At 46.7% G+C, this 21332-nt stretch overlaps 1 protein-coding gene across 4 annotated transcripts in view; it reads left to right on the forward strand.

Moving 5' to 3' along the window:
• Positions 1 to 21332, forward strand: part of MYOCD (myocardin) — a 230232-nt gene that overhangs the window by 169557 nt on the left and 39343 nt on the right. For all 4 annotated transcript variants that reach the window (XM_084647508.1, XM_084647509.1, XM_084647511.1 and 1 more), the window contains exons 2-4: positions 818 to 883; positions 7197 to 7252; positions 17491 to 17566. In XM_084647508.1, the coding sequence (XP_084503634.1) occupies positions 877 to 883; positions 7197 to 7252; positions 17491 to 17566 (139 nt within the window). In that variant the 5' untranslated portion in view covers positions 818 to 876. The remainder of the gene's footprint in view (positions 1 to 817; positions 884 to 7196; positions 7253 to 17490; positions 17567 to 21332) is intronic.

A 21332-nucleotide genomic window follows, 5' to 3' on the forward strand; every position in this document is an offset into this window, starting at 1 on the left:
ACCCATGTTATTTAGGTTCGATGTTTCCGGGGGAGGTTCAGTGTGGCTGAAAGCTCTCACACCACTCCAGGAATTGCCGTGCACTTTGGTTTCATTCTGGGTTTTTTGGTTGCCCTAAAGCAGCACGTCCCAAACTATTGAACGCTGACCCACCTTCAGGAAAATGAAAACAATCACACCCCATGCAAGGCCTCCATGTGTGGTTAAAAGTCTCCCCTTCTTAATGGATGCCCCCTTTGTGTCCCCCCGGCCAGTCCTTGGCACGCTTCCAGCATGCCCTGCGCTATGGGAAGCGCGAGGACAGACCCTTCCATTCCTTTCGGACATGCTGGGATGGGTAGTGAAATAGCCAGCAATGGTGACATTACCAAGTATAATGAGCCAACCCCGTTTTACTGAATGAGGCAGCTCAGAGCTCTGTTTCAGGTTCTCTGAATTTTAAATTGTTGCCCATTTGGAAGGTTTTCTTTCAAGCTGTGAGTGCTCTTTTTAAATGAAATTTGAGGCTCTGGAGAACAGTGAAGAGGCCCTGTCTGTGTCCTCTCTCACCTGCTGGTCCTTCTGCCCTTCAGTCCGGGAACGCTGCCCTACAGACACAGGTATTGAATAAAACAGGATCACAGTGATGCCTCAGCACCTGCTTTGCAGGAACTCCCTTGCTAATTTTCAGGAACACTCCTCCCCTCAGGGGATTCCTCTCTCAGTGACAGAAAGGCGTTGGGCTTGTTGCTGAAAGCTCTCTCCTGGGACTGTTCGCAGAAAGTTACTTGCTTCAGGAAAAAGTTTGCATCTCTTCCTGACACTCTTTCTCTAACAGTTTTACAGTTACGGCTTCAGCAGAGAAGAACCCGTGAGCAGCTGGCAGACCAGGGCATCATGCCACGTGAGTACCTCACCTACCACTGTCTGTGCCACATGCATCACAGAGCTAGAGCACAGCCACCAGTAGTTCCTGCAGATGCTGCATTTGCCTCCTGATGCTTATACGTAGCTGCTCTCCAGCACCCCCCGCATGGCTGGGTTTCACTCTCACCCCCGGTTAGCAGGTTGGGCTCTGGGGAGGACCCTGCTACCTCCACGCTGCTCTAGCTGGCATTTGAGCACTATGTTTGGATATCTGTTATGTGGGTTATAACGCAGAGGCCTCCTATGGATGTCAGTGGTGCTGCCCTGATTTACACTGGCTGAGGATCTGGCCTGCTAGCCATCATCCTTAGCAGAGTTTTAGTCTCACTCTCTTGTGTATTGCAGGTCACCCTCCTGTTCTGTTCAAAATCTCTATTGTAGGTTAGCACAGGCCTGTCTGGGCCAAGCAGTTTGCTGCATGGTCAGAGCAGGAGTCTGATAACACATCTGAACCTGCAAAGTGCTGGGTCTCTCCTGGGGGTGCTCATCACCTGGCAGGTTCCGGCCCAGAGGCAGGAAACAGGCTGGCAAACCAACAGCAAGCTGCTGGGAGCTGTCTGGGATTTTCTGCTGGAATGAATTTCCCTGGAGAGGGGAGGGGCGTGAAAGTGATCATGATTTTTCTCCACATCTCAAGTGGTTTATGGCCTGGTGGTGGCCAGAGTCTCCCTGTCACAGGGCAGTGCCATGCAGTTAAGGCTGCGCAGCTTGCTGTTTTATGTCAAAGAGGTGTTTAAATGAGTGTGCTAGTTTCCCCGACCATGAGTCAGCAGGGACTGTGCTACCTCGTGGGATTCATACCCAGCCCTTTTCCCAGGCACAGCCAGAACTCCCCAGCAGGTGCGTAGCCAGAGGCCAGCTGGCAGCCGTGCTGAGTCCGTGCATCTCCTGGGGGCCACACCTGCTCCGCATCCCCTGGCCCCTGGATGAGTGGAGCACACGTGTGGCTGTGTCCTGCTCAGATCCCCCTACCTCCTAAGCAGATTTCCCTCTCCAGGGCTCTGCAGCCGCTTGTTCAGTTGGTGGGATCCAGCCCAGCCCAGCACTGGCTATAGCCCAATGTTTCAGAAAGCCAAAGCCAAACCGAACAGCACTATGCTAGCATATGAGAGCCAGGAAGGGCAAGAATGGAACCAGCCTGCCTGCTGCACCTGCACTGCCTAGATGCATGAAGCCAGCAAGTGGCAACAATGGGGCCAGTCAGCTAGATCTCACACTTCCCTTCTGTCTTGTTAACTGACACATTTCATCCTAGTCTAGAACAGCCCTCCATTTACAGGAGCTATAATGTTAGCAATAACCCAGGTCAAACATTTGTCCCTATACAATTTGTCCTCTCACTGCCCCTTTAGAATAATTGCTAAGGACTGCAAATTTGCAAGGCCTAATCCACTTCTTACTTGCTCCTTTCTTTCTCTGTTATTGGCTATTGTACTTTATAATATGGACCCCCTTAAGGACTGTGCTGTTCAAACAGCTCTTAAACCCAGAGGATAGCAGTATGGTCTCTGCTCTCCAGTAACAAGACATTTCAGTAACAGTATGTCTGTAGCATTCCATTCAACACCTGGACTATCTCTCCCACCATCTTTCTAATTCTCTTGCTTTCATGAGTCTGTTATCAGTGTTAGCAATAGAAGGCTAATCAGTATAGTACTACCACCCTCAAGCATGCAAAAATCATGAGTCAGGCCCCAAATCATGAGATTGTCATAAAAACCGTGAGATTTTACAACATAATAAATTTTGAGTTCTTTTGATTTGCATTCTGGGTTTTGAGCCTGTTGGGTTCATACTTTCAAGCTTTTCTCTGCAAACAGGAAGTCTAGACATTTATTTTTTTTAATTGTTAATGTAAATTGAGATTCTTATGTAAATCCAAGAGCCTGGGGCTTTAAGAAAAACACCAAATATTGGCAGACTTATGATAGAACTGCAAGAGCTGGTGACAGTGTCAGATTTCTGTGCCACCTCTAACATCTCCTGTTAGATGACAGGCCCACATTTTAAAAGGGGCACACTCAAGATGAGCGTGCAAAAAGTCCCATTGCATGCGCATAAACTGGAGTTCTTGAATGTAAAGGTCTGTGCAGTTGGAAATCCCCCGATGGCGTGACTACATGGGGCGCGTGCGTTTTTAGAAATGGGGACCTAACGCTTTCTAAAGAATCCCTGCATTGCGCACGGCTCAGAAACGCACAGCAGAGCCACTAGCACTAGTGCAGAAACCTCAAAGGCCTTTTCCTGTTGCTCACAGCTTGGCCACACTCTCACCTTTTGGGCTGGCATTTTGTCTGGCAGCTCTGTCCAACGGGGGCCATGTGGAGAGAGACTAAGCACAAATGGTTCACTCGTTTTTGAGAATGAAGACAAAAAAATACTCTTTTGCCATTGTACAAATGTGCACATTTCTTAACAGCACTATCATGTCACAAGGAAGGATAGAAACTAGACATTTAACACAGGGATTGTTGCTGCATCTCACAGGTGCCTTTCAATAGTCCAGCTCGCAGGGGGTTTAAAAGCATGCTTTGTGCATGCACAGTCAATGTGTCCTAACAACAAGGGTCTGTTCCTAATGGTGTCCCCATGTTCTGCTGGCACTGAGCATACATATGTAAGCTGAGTTCTTGAAGGTGCACATGGACTGGAACCTCATTCCATACACTGAGGTGAGTATGGAATGAGGTGGAGTTGCTGTAATGCACAAAGTACAGTATATCAAAAAGAGCTGTTCTGTAAACCTGGGTGTCATGATTTTAAAGCTTGAGATCCCAAAAGTCACCAGGGCTGGATATGATTGTTTTATACAGTATATTAGAAAGCTACTCTATGAGGTACAGCAGCCTTAAGGAGTCACGAGATGTCAGATCTTAATCATGAAACTGGTCCAAGAGCGGACACTGTCCATTGGATTTTGGACAAGGGTAATTTAAAATCCTTCTGCCAGATTTTCTGCTGGCGTAATTCTATTGCAGAGAATTTAGCCTCCTCTTTATAACTGATCCATTTCTAGATTTCCACCCACAGAGGACAGAGAGACAGATTAATATTCACAATAATAGAAAATCAGTGGGTCAAAGTGTTGAGCAATCCCTTCTGGATACCAGTGAGTTACGAATGTTCTCAACAGCACTTGGAGGTGCTGAACACTACAATGTTCTGTAACCATTTACTGAAAGTGAAAGCCTCAGACAAATAATACAGAATGCACCAGGCTGAAGCATCTTAGATAGTGTGCAGCAGGAGTGTCCCATGTGGCAGCTGAGTTCGCCCCAACGGTGGGAACAGCCTGATGCTGGGAAAGGCCAGTCTGTGATCAGTTCCAAATGGAATAGCTAAAGCAGTCAGGGAGGCAAAGGCAAGGACCAGCCTTGCACAGCCTATGGGGTAGACTGTGACTGAAGAGAGAGGAAGGCTTTGCAGACATGCCCGTCTCTTCTCCCCCGGGAGAAATGGGTGACTGCCTTAAGTGAGAATGGCACAAGCTCCAATCTCAACCTCGCTCAGCTAATGGAGTCACACAGGGCAGAACTTGTGAAAGTAAGTAGAGAATCAGGCTCAGTGAAGTCAATGGAGGAACTCTGGATTTGCACTAAAGTAACGAACGTGCCCTGTTAGTGAATGGGAGGACCAAACAACAGGATCTGTTATTGAACGTCTCATCCAGATGCAATTTTATTGGCTTGATGAAAATGTTTTAGGCCTGATTTACTGGGCAAATTCACTCTGTGGAACTGCTGGGAAGCATTTGCCATAAAGTCAGGAGTATCGCTAACTGTCTATATTTCATGATCCACAAAGGGGCAGATTGTGTGGGTATGTGCCCAGACAGGGAAGAGTGTGCAAGGAGTCTTTCCCTAGCAATCCTGCGCAGGGGCCAGCCACAATCTGCAAGTCAGACTCTGCTAGCTGACCCAAAATGGGCTGGGACTAGCCATTCACTGCACCTGGTGGTGGACCAGCTGCTGCTGCAGAGATTGTTTCCCAGGATCCCCAGTAGAATTCTGGCCTAATTCATGCTGGGCTCCTGCTACACAGAGGCTCCTCCTCATCTTCCCAAACACAGCACTGTGCCTTAAAGGCAAAATCTAGTCCTAAAATTGGCGTGTCAAGTGCAGCAGCTTCGTCCATTTTCTGCAAAGCCACCTGCACTTCCAAACTGGTGAATCCCATCACAGATCTATCCTGATGTGTTGTCTGAAGAACTGGTGCTAGCAATACCTTTATTTGTTTTGCAGACTAATACAAGCTACAGCATCCACATAATTCCTCCAAAATCTTGGTAAATGACTAAATTCTGCAACACTTTCATTATGAATAGCATGAAATGAAGTTTGAGCTGGTCAATTCCTGCCCACAGAAACCTCATAACACTAGGACTTCGTAGTGAACTGGGCTATAAAAAGTAACGTCCCTTACTTACTTCATTTTTTTTTCGTGCGCTCATTTTATTTTGCTTTTAACTAAAACAGCTGTCACCATCCTCATGGCTGCTCACCAAAGCACGGCGCAATCATACAAGCATGTCTGTCTGTCTGCTCTTGAAATGTTGGAAGCAAGAAAAGGTTCCCTGCCCCTTTGTACTTTGGTGTGATCCATCCTACTTTTTCACTGGATCCATCCCCTTCCACCAGCCAATCCACCCAAAATTCCCCTTGGCCTCCTTTCCCTTCCCCTACATGTTTATTTGTTCTGCCTGAGCTCCCCATTTACTCCCACATTTCTGGAGTGTAGACTGGCCGCTAGTTTCTGAGCCCTGTGTAAAATGAATTTCTAACCCCTTTTTTCATTCCTCTCAAGGATCAAGCAGTAAGTTAGCTAAATAAATGGTGCCAAACAAAACAGACCCCCAAACTCCTCACTTTAGAATGTTCCTCCATTCAATGCGGGAACCCAAGGAGAGGTTTGAGTCTTTTTTCTTTTCTTACCAGAGAAGAAATTCCGTGGAGACCCAAAAAAGACTGAGTCTTTCCTACAGACTTCAAATGCAGAACCAAACTCTGCTCTCATTTACACCCTGTAAATGGGGAATACCATGACAGGGAGCAAACTGGGGCCTTGCTTTTGTTCACAGCCTTTATTTCTGCACTTTGGAAACCATGGTTTTCAGCCAGAAATATAAATAAGTTATAGCTGAGCTTTAACATAAAGTTCCAGGTATTGACATTAGAGGCTTTGAACAGCACTGGAAACAGATTCTTTACACTCAGCTCTTGGAAGTTGATACTGAGATGATACTAAAGAACTTATAGTCGATTGGTATTTTGAAGTACCCAGGAATAACAAAGAGTGGAATTCAGAAATTACCCAGATTTTCAACCCACAAACTGTATGTAATCCCTAGAGAGCTGTGGGCCTTAGCATGTGCCACAGGGACCCTCACCAACCAGGCTGGCCTCCCCTGCATGATATAATATTCTGAAGAGGGTGAACAGAATTGCACAGACGCCCTTCTCTTGGAAACCCTCTCTGGGGAAAACCAAACACCTTCAGGAAGAGTGTTTGAAAGTGGTGGCCAGGGCAGCCTGCTGACTTTTGCTCCCAGGCTAGGTCATGTGCCCACTTAGCACTCCCCAAACCCACAGTTCAGTTGCCCAGCACCTTTCACAGGGGAACGGAGAAAAGTGTTGGAGAGCCAGGAAGGCTGCTTGAGGGCAGGAGCTGCAGAGAAGGGGATTATGTAAATGAACAGAGAAGAGGTTGGTGTGCAGTGAGTGGAGAAACTGGGGAGGAGAGCAGAGAACTAAAACTTCTGAGTCCTGTGTTTAATATACACTTGCAACCAAAGTGAAGAATGATGAGATCCCTTTGTTTTTTCATGTTCTTTGGACTTGGCCTCACAGTTTGAGTCACTTGCAGGCCCACCTGCTGACCGAGTCCTTTAAGGAGGTCTCCTCTCTTCTGGGCACTGACACTTTGCTTTCTCCTCCCCACTCTGTTCTGAGGCCTCCTGGTGCTGTAACCCACCTAGAGCTCTCCAGGGAAGAGCCTCCCCTGGAAGAGAAAGTGTCCTGTTGAGCACTGAGTTGCACAGCCTGCACCACCTCTCTGCCCGTGTGGCTTCTGCTCTCCCCTTGCTCTCCATCCCCTCTGCTCTCCTGCCACGGCCTGGTTGAGCTACTGGAATTTCCCATAGCTTTTCTGAGTTTTGAATTAGCTCAATAAAGAGATCGGCTCATTTGTGTTGCTATTTTTATAGCACTTGTTAAAATTCTATTGCTGAGTATTCTGGTGGCTGTTTGCTCCCTCCCTTGTGCTGATTTGTGCCTCTGTGTTTCGTATTGCAGCACTGAAATGCCCATCTGCATTCCATGAACAAAGGAAAAACCTGGAGAGAGCCAAGGTAACTTCTTGCACACATGTGAATGAATGAATTTGTGTATTATCCTCCAAGTCTGGGCAGGCTGCTGGAGACAGGCAGGGAGTTTGCATAAAAGCAACATTATAATCGTTGAGCCTAATATCCTGCTTCCACTGACATTAACACAGCTTAATTTACAGCAAGTGTCTTCTTTCCTGTCTGCGATGTGGACCTCAGCTGCATATTGCCCATGTGAAATGAGTGCAGACTATATCAAATGCAGGAGAGATCCAGGGGGTAGAGAGAAACAAGATGTGGATCGTAGAGATCTTCCAGAGTGGAAGAGAGAGATCCCTGAGGAAGATCACAGGCACCCCCAGTGTGGAACTTCAGACAGAACACCCAACAGTCTACCTTTCGTTTGCAGACATTTGCATGAATTGAATCAGGCCTGGCCTGGACCGCTACTGCCATCAATGTACTTACACCAGTGCAACAAATAGTGTGGACATCTGCTATTTGTACCACTGGCATTTACTTCACTTAAACCCTGTAACAAACTCCACCAGTGCAAACAGTGACGTTGCCTGCTGAAAGCATGGGTCGCATGAGCAGGGGAATGTGGGGGCGGGAGGCAGGCTGAGGGGGCAGGGGAATGTGGGGGCAGGTTTAGGAGGCAGGGGAATGTGGGGGGCAGGAGGCAGGCTGAGGGGGCAGGGGGATGTGGGGGCAGTGTTAGGCAGGGGACTGTGAGGGGCAGGGGAATGTGGGGGCAGGAGGCAGGCTGAGGGGGTAGGGGAATGTGGGGGCAGGATTAGGGGGCAGGAGAATGTGGGGTCAGGAGGCAGGCTGTGGAGGCAGGATTAGGGAGCAGGGGAATGTGGGGGCGGGAAGCAGGCTGAGGGGGGCAGGAGAATGTGGGGGCATGATTGGGGCAGGGGAATATGGGGGCAGGAGGCAGGATGAGGGGGCAGGGGAATGTGGAGGCAGGATTAGGGGGCAGGGGAAAGTGGGGAGGGGAGGCCAGATGAGGGGGCAGGTGAATATGGGAGCAGGAGGCAGGCTGAGGGGGCAGGTAAATGTGGGGGCAGGAGGCAGGATGAGGGGGCAGCGGAATGTGGGGGCAGAAGGGAGGCTGAGGGGGCAGGGGAATGTGGGGGCAGGATTAGGGGGCAGAGGAATGTGGGGGGCAGGAGGCAGGCTGTGGGGGCATGATTGGGGGCAAGGGAATGTGGGGGGCAGGAGGCAGACTGAGGGATGTGTAGGGAAATGTGGAAAGCGTAAGATACACCAAGTGGGTGTGGGTGGAATGTGGGAAACAAGAGAATGAGGGGATTGTGGGGGATAGGAGGGGCATGAGGCATACTGATGGGGTTGGGAGGAAAGTGGGGGGGAGGTGGGGGGTGCAAGGGATGTGATGGGTAGAAGATTTAGGAGACAAGCAGGGAAATATGTCTGGCAAATAAATGTGGGGGCCAGCAAACTATGGTGAAACTATGGAGGGAGAATTCAAGTGAGGCAGCCAGCTATAATGTCCAGCTAGGGAGGGGACGGAGGGGGATGGAGTGGCAGCTTGGGAAGGGGTAGTGGATAGGGTTGTCAGGCATCTGGTTTTTTACCAGAAAGCCTAGTCGAAAAGGGACCCTGGCCACTAAAAGTGTGGTTGGCAGCGCAGCGGGGCTAAGGCAGGCTCCCTGGCTCCACGCAGCTCCCGGCAGTGGCCGGCATGTGCAGCACCTAGGCGCACGGGTGGACAGGGCATCTCCACGGGTGGCCAGGGCCCCAGTGCCCTGCCCTGAGCGCCGGCTCCACAGCTCCCATTAGCCAGCAACCACAGTCAATGGGAGTTGTGGGGTGCGGGGGTCGCCTGTGGGTATGGGCAGCGTACAGAGCCCCTGGTGCCTTCGTCTAGGAGCCAGGCAATCCGACCACTTCTGAGACCCGCCTGAAATAAGCGCCACCTGGCCGGAGCCTGCACCCTGAAACCCGAACCCCCTGCCCCAGGTCAGAACCCCCTCCTGCACCCTAACTCCCACCCAGACCCCGCACCCCAACCTCCTGCCCCAGCTCCGAGCCCCCTCCCACACACAAACTCCCTCCCGGAGCCCTCACCCCATACCCACTCCTGCACTCCAAACCCCTCGTCCTCTGACCGGAGCCCCCTCCTGCACCCCAAACCCCTTATGCCCAGCCCCACTCCAGAGCCCACACCCCCAACAAGAGCCCTCACCCCCTCCTGCACCCCATCCCCCTGCCCCAGCCCAGTGAAAGTGAGTGAGGGTGCGGGAGAGCGAGCAAGGGAGTGAGGGGGGATGGAGTGAGCGGGGGCAGGGCCTCGGGGAAGGGGCGGGGCAAGGGTGTTCAGTTTTTGCGATTAGAAAGTTGGTAGCCCTAGTAGTGGACCACCCCCCTTAGAGCTGGTTGAAGCATGAATTTGGCCTTGCAATGATCCCACACAAACTAGGAACAGCCAGCTTCGCCCAACAGTGAAAAAAAAAAGGTGATTTCTTGGTGACAGAATTTAAATCTCATGATTTTTGAACGCTCAGGTAGTTATACTGGAAACCCCCAATGCATTAATCTACACACAGAGCACTCTATAAATAAAGTAATAGGCAGTCCCTGCTCTGCACTTCTTTAGTGCTGGGCTCCATGTAGCCCTATACAGGGGGAGGGGCATTGAGGAGATAGGAGAAAGGACAGAGAGGAGTCCCTTCTCGCAGGTGTGCTGGGCCCAGGAGGGAGTTTCTTTACTCAAGCACCCTCCCCCTTTGCAGGCAATGCTGGCAGCTGTAGAAGAGGCCCTGCAGAGCCAGCTGGGGAGGATCCCCACCCCATCCCAAAGAGCTCTGTCTGCTCCATGAGCTGTGGGAGGAAGATGCCCATCAGCAGCGGCAGCACCTCCCATGGGGAAGTTCACCCCAGGAATGGGGCAACAGGAGGGGATCTCAGGAGCCCCCCAAAACGCCTGCAGGGTAAACCCAAAGAGTTGACAGCCCTGAATCATAGTGATCCCCAGGGTAGAGGAGAGCTCAGTGGGGTAGATCACAGAGATCCCAGTGGGGAAAAGAGCTCTCTGGGGTGAATCACAGAGATCCCTAGGTTGGAGAAGAGCTCAGTGGAGTGGATCACAGAGATTCCAGGGTGGAGGAGCGCTCTGTGGGATGGCTCATAGAGATCCCAGGGTGGAGGAGAGCTCAGTGGGGTGAATCGTAGAGCTCCCCAAGATGCAGGAGAGTTCTGTGGGGTGGATCACAGAGATTCCAGGGTAGAGGAGAGCTCAGTGGGGTGGATCACAGAGATCCCCAGTGGGGAGGAGAGCTCTGTGGGGTGGATCACAGAGATCCCCGGGGTGGAGGAGTGTTCTGTGGGGTGGATCACAGAGATCTGTGGAGTAAAGAACAGAGGTCCACAGGGTGACTCAGAGAGCTCTGAGGGGTAGAGGAAAGATGCATCAGCGAGATCAGGAAGACTCTTACACCTGAGGAAGGGGATCAGAATCCTGCATTCGTACAAGGGCTGACAGTGATCTATGGGGCAGGTTCATGCCTTCCAGTAGATGAACAGCCCTCCTGGCTTCTGATTCAGCCACTGAACTCGCAGAATGGAGCCCTAAACAAGTGTCCAGGGCGGAATTGAAATGCCCTTTGTCATCTGCAGTGAGTAGTCCCCAAGCAAGTCATACTTGTCATCACATAGCAAAAGCCTGACCTTTGGCTTTGCAGCATGCCCCAGGGTCCGCTGGGATATTGCAAAGCCTCTCAGGCAGTTAAGTACCTCCCAGGAGGTACCGGGAATGTGCTCTGCTCACACTGGCACCAGCTATCTAGCCCAACTCAGGCACCTCTCAATACTGCTAATGGCAGAGATAAGATAAGTGGCCATTTCCGGAAAAGTCTGAAAATGCCTGTGGCTAGATCACTTTTGGGGGAACCATGTCAGCTTTCCAAACTCCCTACATTACACAGTGGCCAGCCCCAGCTAAACCTAGGGTATGGCCACATCTCGAGCAGGGGGGTGAGTCACAGCTCAAGAAGACATACTTGCACTAGCTCAGAACAAGGTAGTGTACTAAAAATAGAGAGCAGCAGCGGTGGCATGAGCCACAGGAGGGGCAAGCCATGCCACCCGAGACCATAGGCATGAACTCCGGGTGGGTAGCCCCTCCCACCATGCATGCTGCCATGACTACACTATTTTTAGCATGCTAGTTCAATCAGAGCTAGTGCGAGTGTCTCCTCCAGCTGGCAATCACACCCACAGCTCAAAGTGTAAACATACCCTAGAGGGTCTCCAGGGTTCACATAGCTATCCTGTTTGCCTGGGGCCCAGTTCAGAAAGCACACAGTCCAAGACAACAGGTTAGAAAAATACATGCAGCAAGGAATAAGATACCCTGCAGTGCTAATAGACAACAAACCTCTGATCTGCTGATATATCAAGTACATTGCATTGATTCCATTGCATCAATCCAAGATTAGCTAATCCAAAACTATCCCAATTTTCTCATTTGGTCTTTGAGTATGGTTTTTTTCATCCTCATTTCTTTCCCCATATCGTATTTATTAATAGTTGGTTCATGATGCATACAGAGCAATAATAGTAGCATGGCTATCTTAAGAGGGAAATACCTTGTTTTACATGATTGGCTCTCCGTGATTTCTAATGGAATATAGTAATTCATTCAGTTACTCTATGAGAGATTTGTTTGCAGCTAGTTGTACAGGCAGTTTATGTGAAGGAGTTAACTTGAAACATTTGGGAGTATTCTTGTGAACTAACATATTCTAGGTACTTGCCCTTTGTCTCCTGCAATCATAAATGACTAATGTAAGACACAAAACACCCCTATGAAAAATGAGTATGTTTAGGAAATTTCAAGCAATTTAAAGTATCCTTGAAGTATCGTATATTTGATTGTTCAAGTATACATTAATGTCTCTCTGTCTCGCCGTTCAAAGGCTTCCATTGGCTGCTTGCCTGGGGGAAGAGCAAAGGATTATGAGTGAGATGCCCAAAAATGTCTTTGTTCTCAGAGCATGCTAAAGAGCACCATGCATGACAAAAATATACTCCTGTTTATAGGGGTGCCCTTTGTTTAGGGCAGTAACCAGTGAATTTCAGAAGGATTGCTGGGTCCTTTCAGATAAGCAGCCAATGACATTTTGCTTGCTTATCTGAATCTTCTCCAAATTCCATGCTCTACAAACCTGGTCTAGAAATCTGATAATAACGGGTTCTTTTGTGTGTCCCAATATTTTCTGCTTCCCCTGATGCTAAACACATCATAATAACAGCATCTCCTGCCTTTGTGCCCCTGGGCCACTTCTCCTCCTACTTAGAACCAGGAAGGGCTAAGAAGAGCCAGAACTACAATAAATGTTAAAGTTAATACACAGTGGACTAGATGGTGCAAGGGGTTGTTGACAGACCTCTATGTTAGTGATTCGAGTCTCGCTTGAGTCAGGAAACTATCTGATGGCTGTTTGGTAGCCTATAATGTGAAATTAATTTAATTAAATTAACCCAGCACCTCCAGATACGTTATTCCAAAGGTCTTTCAGAGCACAGGATCTCACAGAACTATAGACACAGTTTAAGTGGTGTCACTGTGTCACTACACGCTGTGTGTATAGTGAAAAGAAAAGGAGTACTTGTGGCACCTTAGAGACTAACCAATTTATTTGAGCATAAGCTTTCATGAGCTACAGCTCACTTCATGGGATGTGTGTATAGTGACACCACTTAAACAAATCAAGGCACCAGGGAAACATGGATACATAGGAATGCTGTACAGGATTGGATCTACCACCCATCTAGTCTGATATGTTTTCTCTCACAGTGGCCAGTATTCGATGCTTCAGAGGAAGGACAATTATGGAATAAATTACACAGGGGAAGTTTCTTCCTAACATCAGACAGTTTGTGCTCTGAAGCATGAAGGCATAACAGGAGGTTAACACAAATCACAGGTGGGGAATGGGGGAGACAGAATGGCAAAACTAATAGGATGTTCCAAATTCTTAGCCAGTCAGAAGCAGTAAACTCAAATTGGCACCTGTCTAGCTGTGATCAGCTTGCAGTTTATTGCATCCATTATGGAAGAGGTAAGTTTTGAGGAGGGACTTGGTGATGGATTTATACAATTTGACTAAGGGATTCCTCCATGCATCACAGGTAGCATGGGAGAAATCATGGGGAGGTAATATGGTTAGTCAGATCTTTGAAGTATTATGTCATTACGTGGGTACCACAGTTACATTTCTCCAATGTAATGTAACTGGGAGTTCTCATTACTCATATAATGCCTCTTCCGTTTTGGAATCCTCTTTTGGAAGCTCTTGCAGTCAGCAATATCTGCACCTGTATTGCCCCTCTCTGGCCCACCACAGACACCCACTTTTAGGCTCCCAGCTCCTCAGCCATCACTTCTCCTGGGCAGAGACCCACATCTCTCTCCCTCCCAACTGGGGGTTTTCCACTGCCTTCATCATGAGTTCCCCAGCAAGTCAGGTGGCCTAGGCAGGCCAGCTTTGCTTTCTTTTCTCAGAGGCTATAAACAGCATAATTGCCCCAGTTAAAAGTCACCGTACAGCCCTTTCTAAGCAAGCACATTTCTTCCTAAGATGAAAGCATTATAGAGAAAACAAAAAAAAACCCTACACACATGCTAGTAAGTTTATCAGAGGTCACGCCCACTCCAAGAAGGGCTCTGGTAGGAGTCAGTAGTTCAAACACTAACAAGAGTTTTCTGTGGTTATTAGGTCAAAACAGCTGTTAGCCCAGAACAAGCACACCTATGCATCTCTCCATTACACAGTTTTGGCCTTTGAACCTTAAATTCCAGGAACAGGTAATTAGCAGATAATAATTCTTTCCACAGGGCATAGCTTCAAAAGGCTGGATTTTTGCATAACTAGGGTGTGGTACATTTGCATTCTCCACTCCATTCTCCATTTGCACTCCCCCAAGAGATTTCCTGGGAAATGCACTTAATTTATGCTTGTCCTGAAAGTTCATTCTTGTCTGGCACATTGTTTCAGATAGTCCTTTGAAGCTTATAACACTTCCCAGGGTTTACATTGGCCATGTCTCCCCTCTAAAGGCGTTACATAAAATTCCACAATAATACATAAACTGGGAATTTTTAATACAATGGACTCCAAGATACTTAAACTTAATTCAATAAGATTTTTCAAGGATATTGCAAGAAATTGCCATATCTGTCACAATTTCTTGTTTCAAGGAGTTCCACAGGTTAACAATGCATTATGTAGAAAAACATTTCCTTTTGTTAGTTTTGAATTTACTGGCCTCCCCTTGTTCTTGTGTTATGAGACACCATTCATTCTCTATACCACTCACTAGCTCATATGACCTCTTTTTATCTCCCCTCTAAACTAAACAGTCCTGTTCTTTTCACTCTCACCTGATAAGAAAGTATTTCCATACCTCTCATCATTCTCATTGCCTGTCTCTGAACATCTCTCTTTTTGCTAGATATGTTGTTAGATGGAGTGACCAGAACTTAATACATGATTCCAGGAGAGGACCTATCATGTATTTATAGAATTGCATAATTCTGTTCAATGTTTTCTCCATCCCATTTCTTATGTTTCTTAATGTTATGATTGCATTTTTTGACCATCTCTGCACACTGAGAAGATATCATTAAGCTGCCCACAGTGACACCAAGATGTTTTCCCTGAGTGGTTACAATTAATTTAGAACTTAATAGGGTGTAGAATCAGCGTAAATTCTTCTTTCCAATGTGCATTACGCTGTCTTTGTCAACACTGAATTTCATCTGCATTCTTGCTACCCAGTCACCGAGCATGGTTAAGTCCCTCTGAAGTTTCTCACAGCCTGCTCTAATCTTAACTGACCTAAATAACACTGTGCCATCTGAAGATTTTTCCACATCACTGCTCCCCAGTTTTTTCAGTGTACTAATAAGTACCTGAAATAACACCATCCTAGCACAGAACTTTGTGGCATCTCACTGTTTACCTTTTGCTATATTGCAAATTGACTCTTTCTTCCTATGGACTGATTTCTGCCTTTTAGACTGTTTCTAATCCTCCCTCAATGGTGTTGAATTTAATTATATTATAGTCACTATCACTTGGCAACTCAACTATAGCTGCTTCTGGAACCTACCTCTATGTTACTTAGGCCTCAATTTAGCATAGTCCCTCCTCTTGTGTTCTCTCACTAGGGTGACAAGAAGTTGCTTCTCTACATGTGGATCTGAAAGGCCAGATTTTCAAAGTTATTTAGGTGTCCAAAGATGCCGATAAGCACCTAGTAGGAATTTCAAAAGAGAGTAGGTATCTAACTGTCCTTGACTTTAAAGGGAGCTAGGCATCTAACCTGCTTAGTTGCTTTTGACAATCCCACCTGGCACCTATCTGCATCTTTAGGCACCTAAATACCTTTGAAAATCTGGTCTGAAGTGACATTTGATCAGTTTTTATGCAGGTTCTAAGAGATACCCATTATAACTCCTTTTATAGATGTAGATTTTACTTTGGTCACCCTCAGCACTGTGCATTCGATAGCATTTTCTTTAACTGGAGACTGGGAGTATCATTTCACTCATATATTTGTAATCCTATCATTTGGGACTTGGATCTCTACCGATTCAACTGTGTGGTCCTCTCTACTCAGAACTGGTATCTCACTAGGTTCCATGGAATCTTTAAGATAGTGGGACTCCCCCATCTCTCTGACCTAATCATTCCTTCCTGTATAGTTTATAATCAGGTATTATAGTATCCCATTGATTATTGTCTTTCCCCCCTGTTAAACAGAAATGCCACTTACATCACAATCCTCTTGCAATGCTGGACATTTTAGCTCGCCTGCTTTTGCTTGTAAGTTTCTTTCACTGATATCCAGACATGTGTAGTTGGCAAACTCTGTTGAGTAGTGGAATGGCCTTTAACTAATTGTCAGATAGAACTCTATTGGCTACATCTGAAAGTCAATTGAATGACAATGACAAGCTGAAGAGCTAACTTGAGTATAATTTATATTTCCTACTGTAATAATACAATTAAGCATGTGTGTGAGTAGATGTGTGTTTGCTAATATACCCGTGTGTTTGCTGTACCCTTTTCATTTGCCTTTATATTGATAGCTCATTGGGCAGGCATCATTTCTTCTCTATTTAGAAAGGATCTGGCATTTTCTGGGCATTCCAATAATAATACTAATTTGTCACTTGAGCAAACAAGATGTTTGTTTACTAAGTGCTGTCCTTAGTGAAGGTCTCACTGTATATCAGTATCTATCTACATGTCTATTTCTAAGTGTTGTTGTAGCCATGTTGGTCCCAAGATATGAGAGAGAGACAAGGTAGGTGAAGCAGGACTTGGTCCAGTAACAGATGTTGCCTCACCTACCTTGTCTATCTATTTCTAAGGCATTTATCACCCTTGTATCTAAGATGAGGGCATGACTTTCTCAGCCATTTCACAAAGTGGAATTCAGCAGTTAAATGCAGAGCAACAGGACCTAGCAGCTTACATCAGGAAGTGCAAAGTACCCTGGAAACTGTGGGGGACTTAGAAAGGCAGAGTGTCATTATCAGCACTGGAATAGCCAATATACCTCTCTCTTGCAAACGGTGTCAGAGAATTGGTACAGAGGGTCAGGCTCCTAGTTTTACATCTCATCCAAAAGCTGGCTGGGTGAAATTCTGTGGCCTGCGTTGTGCAGGAGGTCAGACTAGTTGATCATAATGGTCCCTTCTGACCTTAGTATCTATGAATCTATGAATCTATTTCCAGCAGCGTAGCATCCTCTCGCACCATGCTGGGGTGTTGATTCAGCACCAACCCCAAAAGAAACATGCTGTGCTGTCTTGTGGGGGTAGATCCAGGCACGCACTGGTGAATAGTCATCACACGCGGTGAACAGGGCTCCAGCAGACTTCACATACTGTCAGAACAGCCTGGGCACCAGCAGTACTGGGGGTCTTGAGGTGCAGCTCTCTGGAGGCTTAAAAGGACAGACCTTACAAGGGCCATCTGCTGAATTGTCAACATTGATTCCAGGAGCATCACTTTGTCTCATTGGGCATCTCCTGTCCAAGTGTTGGCTAGTGCTTGAGTGAATAAGGTACCACTTAACAGCTCACTCAGTGGAGAAAAGCAGTTATTCCCTCTTCCTACGAAAACACGAACAATTCCAATAGCTGAGCAGAAAGAGCCGGCACTATGTAATTTACTAGCTGGAGCTGGTGATCTAACATTCTCTGTATTTCTGTCCTGCAGACTGAGGATTACCTAAAGCACAAGATCAGAAGCAGGCCTGAGCAATCAGACCTGGTCAATATGCACATTTTACAAGGTAAGGCTGGGTGAGCTGTTCCTCACATATTTTTAGATTTCTCCAAACCTTCATCTCTCTTGTGGCCCCAAATCTTCTGTTGCTTTCCTGTTTCTCTGCAAGACACACTTTTAGGGTTACTTTGCCCCAGATCTTGATGGCAATTAGAGTATGTAAGGGGCTTGTAGCACAAGGTATTTCATGTTGTGCCCAGTGCAGCCCTCATCATCCTTAAATAGGCATTGACAGACTGGATCAAATCCTGAGGTCCATCTAGCTCAGCATCCTGTGTTTGACAGTAGCTGGCACCTGGTCCATTGGAAGGATTCAATCATTAGAAACAAAGTTAGCTCATTTTGTGATAACTGGGAGAACCGCACGGTGACTTGCCTACCGGGTGTGAAGGTTGCGGATCTCTCAAGACATCCAGATAGACTTATGTATAGTGCTGGGGAGGAGCCGGTGGTCATGGTACATGTAGGCACCAGTGACATAGGGAGGGATAGGAGAAAGGTCCTGGAGGCCAAATTAGGCTGCGAGGTAAGAGATTGAAATCCAGGACCTCCATGGTAGCATTCTCTGAAATGCTTCCAGTTCCACGCACAGGACCAGTTAGACAGGCAGAACTGCTGGGTCTCAATGCGTGGATGAGACACAATGGTGTAGGGAGGAAAGATTTAGATTGATTAGGAACTGGGGAAACTTTTGGGAAAGGGGGAACCTATACAGGAAGGATGGGCTCCACCTAAACCAAAATGGAACCAGATTGCTGGCACTTAACATTAAAAAGGTCATAGAGCAGTTTTTAAACTAAGGGCTGGGGGAAGCCAACAGGTGCGGACGAGCACATCGTTTAGACAGAGACATCCCTTAGCGGAGGATCTACTAATGGAAATACTGATCTGATGAGAAACAGTCACATGATCTGATGAGAGGATCTGATGAGATACAGTCAAATGAAAAAGAGTCCCGTTCAATTAGATCACGTGATGGCAGACGTTAAAAAGTGAAAAGAACAGGAGTACTTGTGGCACCTTAGAGACTAACAAATTTATTTGAGCATAAGCTTTCGTGAGTTGAAGTGAGCTGTAGCTCACGAAAACTTATGCTCAAATAAATTTGTTAGTCTCTAAGGTGCCACAAGTACTCCTTTTCTTTTTGCAGCTACAGACTAACACGGCTACTACTCTGAAACCAGTTAAAAAGTGACAATTTTTAAGTGCTTATATACAAATGTTAGAAGCCTAAATAATAAGATGGGTGAATTAGAGTGCCTCATATTAAATGAGGATATTGATGTAATAGGCATTACAGAAACTTGGTGGAATGGGGATAATCAATGGGACACAGTAATACCAGAGTACAAAATATATTGGAATAGGTCATGCTGGTGGGGGAGTGGCCTATATGTGAAAGAAAGCGTAGAGTCAAATGAAGTAATAATCTTAAATGAACCAAACTGTACCATAGAATCTCTATGGATAGTAATTCCATGCTGGAATAATAGGAATATAGCGGCAGGGATATACTTTTGACCACCTGAATAGGATGGTGATAGTGACTGTAAAATGCTCAGGGAGATTAGAGAGGCTATAAAAATTAAAAACTCAGCAATAATGGCGGATTTCAGCTATCCCCATATTGACTGGGTACATGTCACCTCTGGACAGGATGCAGAGATAACATTTTCTGACACCTTCCCCCCCCTCCCCGCCAGCACCAGCAGGGGTCCTGGGCCGCATGCCACCCCAGCCCCCTCACCAAAGTAGCTGGGCCGTCCTCCCCCAGCACCCACAGGGCCCCCGAGCAGCCCCTCCCTCAAGTTTTGTTCACTGGAATTTTTAGTGATAGTCATGGACAGGTCATGTGCCATGAATTTTTATTTACTGCCCGTGACCTGTCCGTGACTTTCACTAAAAATACCCATGACTAAAACGTAGCTTTATTCATAAATGATCTGGAAAAAGAGGTAAACAGTGAGCTGGCAAAATTTGCAGATGATACAAAAGTACTCAAGATAGTTAAGTCCAAAGCAGACTGCAACGAGTTACAAAGGAATCTCACAGAACTGGGTGGCTGGGCAACAAAAAGGCAGATGAAATTCAATGTTGATAAATGCAAAATAATGCACATTGGAAAACATAATCCTAACTATACATACAAAAGGAAGGGGTCTAAATTAGCTGTTGCCAATCAACAAAAAGATCTTGGAGTCACTGTGGATAGTTCTCTGAAAACATCCACTCCATGTGCAGCGGCGGTCAAAAAAGTGAACAGAATGCTGGGAATCATTAAGAAAGGGATAGATAATAAGACAGAAAATATCATATTGCCTCTGTATAAATCCATGGTATGCCCACATCTTGAATACTGCATGCAAATCTCCCCATCTCAAAAAAGATACGCTGGAATTGGAAAAGGTTCAGAAAAGGGCAACAAAAATTATTAGGGCTATAAAACAGCTTTCGTATGAGGAGAGATTAATAAGACTGGGACTTTTCAGCTTGGAAAAGAGATGACTAAGGGGGGATATGATAGAGATCTATAAAATCATGACGTATGGAGAAAGTAAATAAGGAAGTGTTATTAACTCTTTCTCATAACACAAGAACTGGGAGTCACCAATTGAAATTAATAGGCGGAGGGTTTAAAACAAACAAAAGAAAGTATTTTTTCAAACAACGCACAGTCAGTCTGTGGAACTCTTTGCCAGAGGATGTTGCGAAGGCCAAGATTATAACAGGGTTAAAAAAAGAACTAGATAAATTCATGGTTAGGTCCATCAGTGGCTATTAGCCAGGATGGGCAGGGATGGTGTCCCTAGCCTCTGTTTGCCAGAAGCTGGGAATGGGCAACATGATGATTACCTGTTCTGTTCATTCCCTCTGAAGCACCTGGCATTGGCCACTCTCAGAAGACAGATACTGGAATAGATGGACCTTTGGTCTGACCCAGTATGGCTGTTCTTATGCTCTTAAAGTGTAAGAACCCAGAAATTGATGTGGAATAATCTGCTTCCCATGAAGTTCAAATCCTAACCCCCAATAGTCAGAGATTGACTTAAACTGTGACAAAGGACATGTAATATTCCTACCTAAATGTTTTAGCGTTAACTCCGGTAATTCTGGATAGTCCAGTTATCCATGTAAATGTCCAATTACCTAATTTATTGGCCTTGATGATATCCTGTGGCAGCGAGTTCCACAGTCTAATTGTATTTTGTATGGAAAAAGTATTTCCTTTGATCACTTTTGCAATCAGTCTGTGGTGTCCTCCAAGCACATTCCCCAAGTCTTGGGCTCGGGCCGATTTCTGACACTGCTTCCTCTTTCAACATAGCTAGTGTCCCAATAGGGCAGGCAGACTGCTCTGCAGACAATAAATCCTGACTCAAGCCTTCAGTCAGACTCCAAGTGAGCCCTGAAAGGTTGGAGGGGAGCACTCACTGCTCTGGCTGGAAACAGAACTCCTGACTTTCTTGGCAGAGCAGGGAGTGCTGGAGATCTCACACAGAGCCGTAACACACAGGAACAACATGTCGCAAACACACGGAGCAGTCAGGGCAGCTAGGCTCTCGGGTCAGCGCTGGGCCAGTTCAGCCAATGCTGCCAGAGCATCAGCTGGATGACAGGTTGAAATGCTGGAGTATTCTGTGACTGGGCAGCGAGTACACACTTTGTGCTGACAGCGAACTCATCTCTCCCTTCTTTCATGGCCCTTCTTGAGTACTTCACAGGTGCCTCCTAATTATCAGGAAGCCTCTTTTCACAGCCCCCTACAGCCTCCC

This window comes from Lepidochelys olivacea (genome assembly GCF_965140295.1).
Source record: "Lepidochelys olivacea isolate rLepOli2 genome assembly, chromosome: 14".
NCBI classification, from domain to species: Eukaryota; Metazoa; Chordata; order Testudines; family Cheloniidae; genus Lepidochelys; species Lepidochelys olivacea.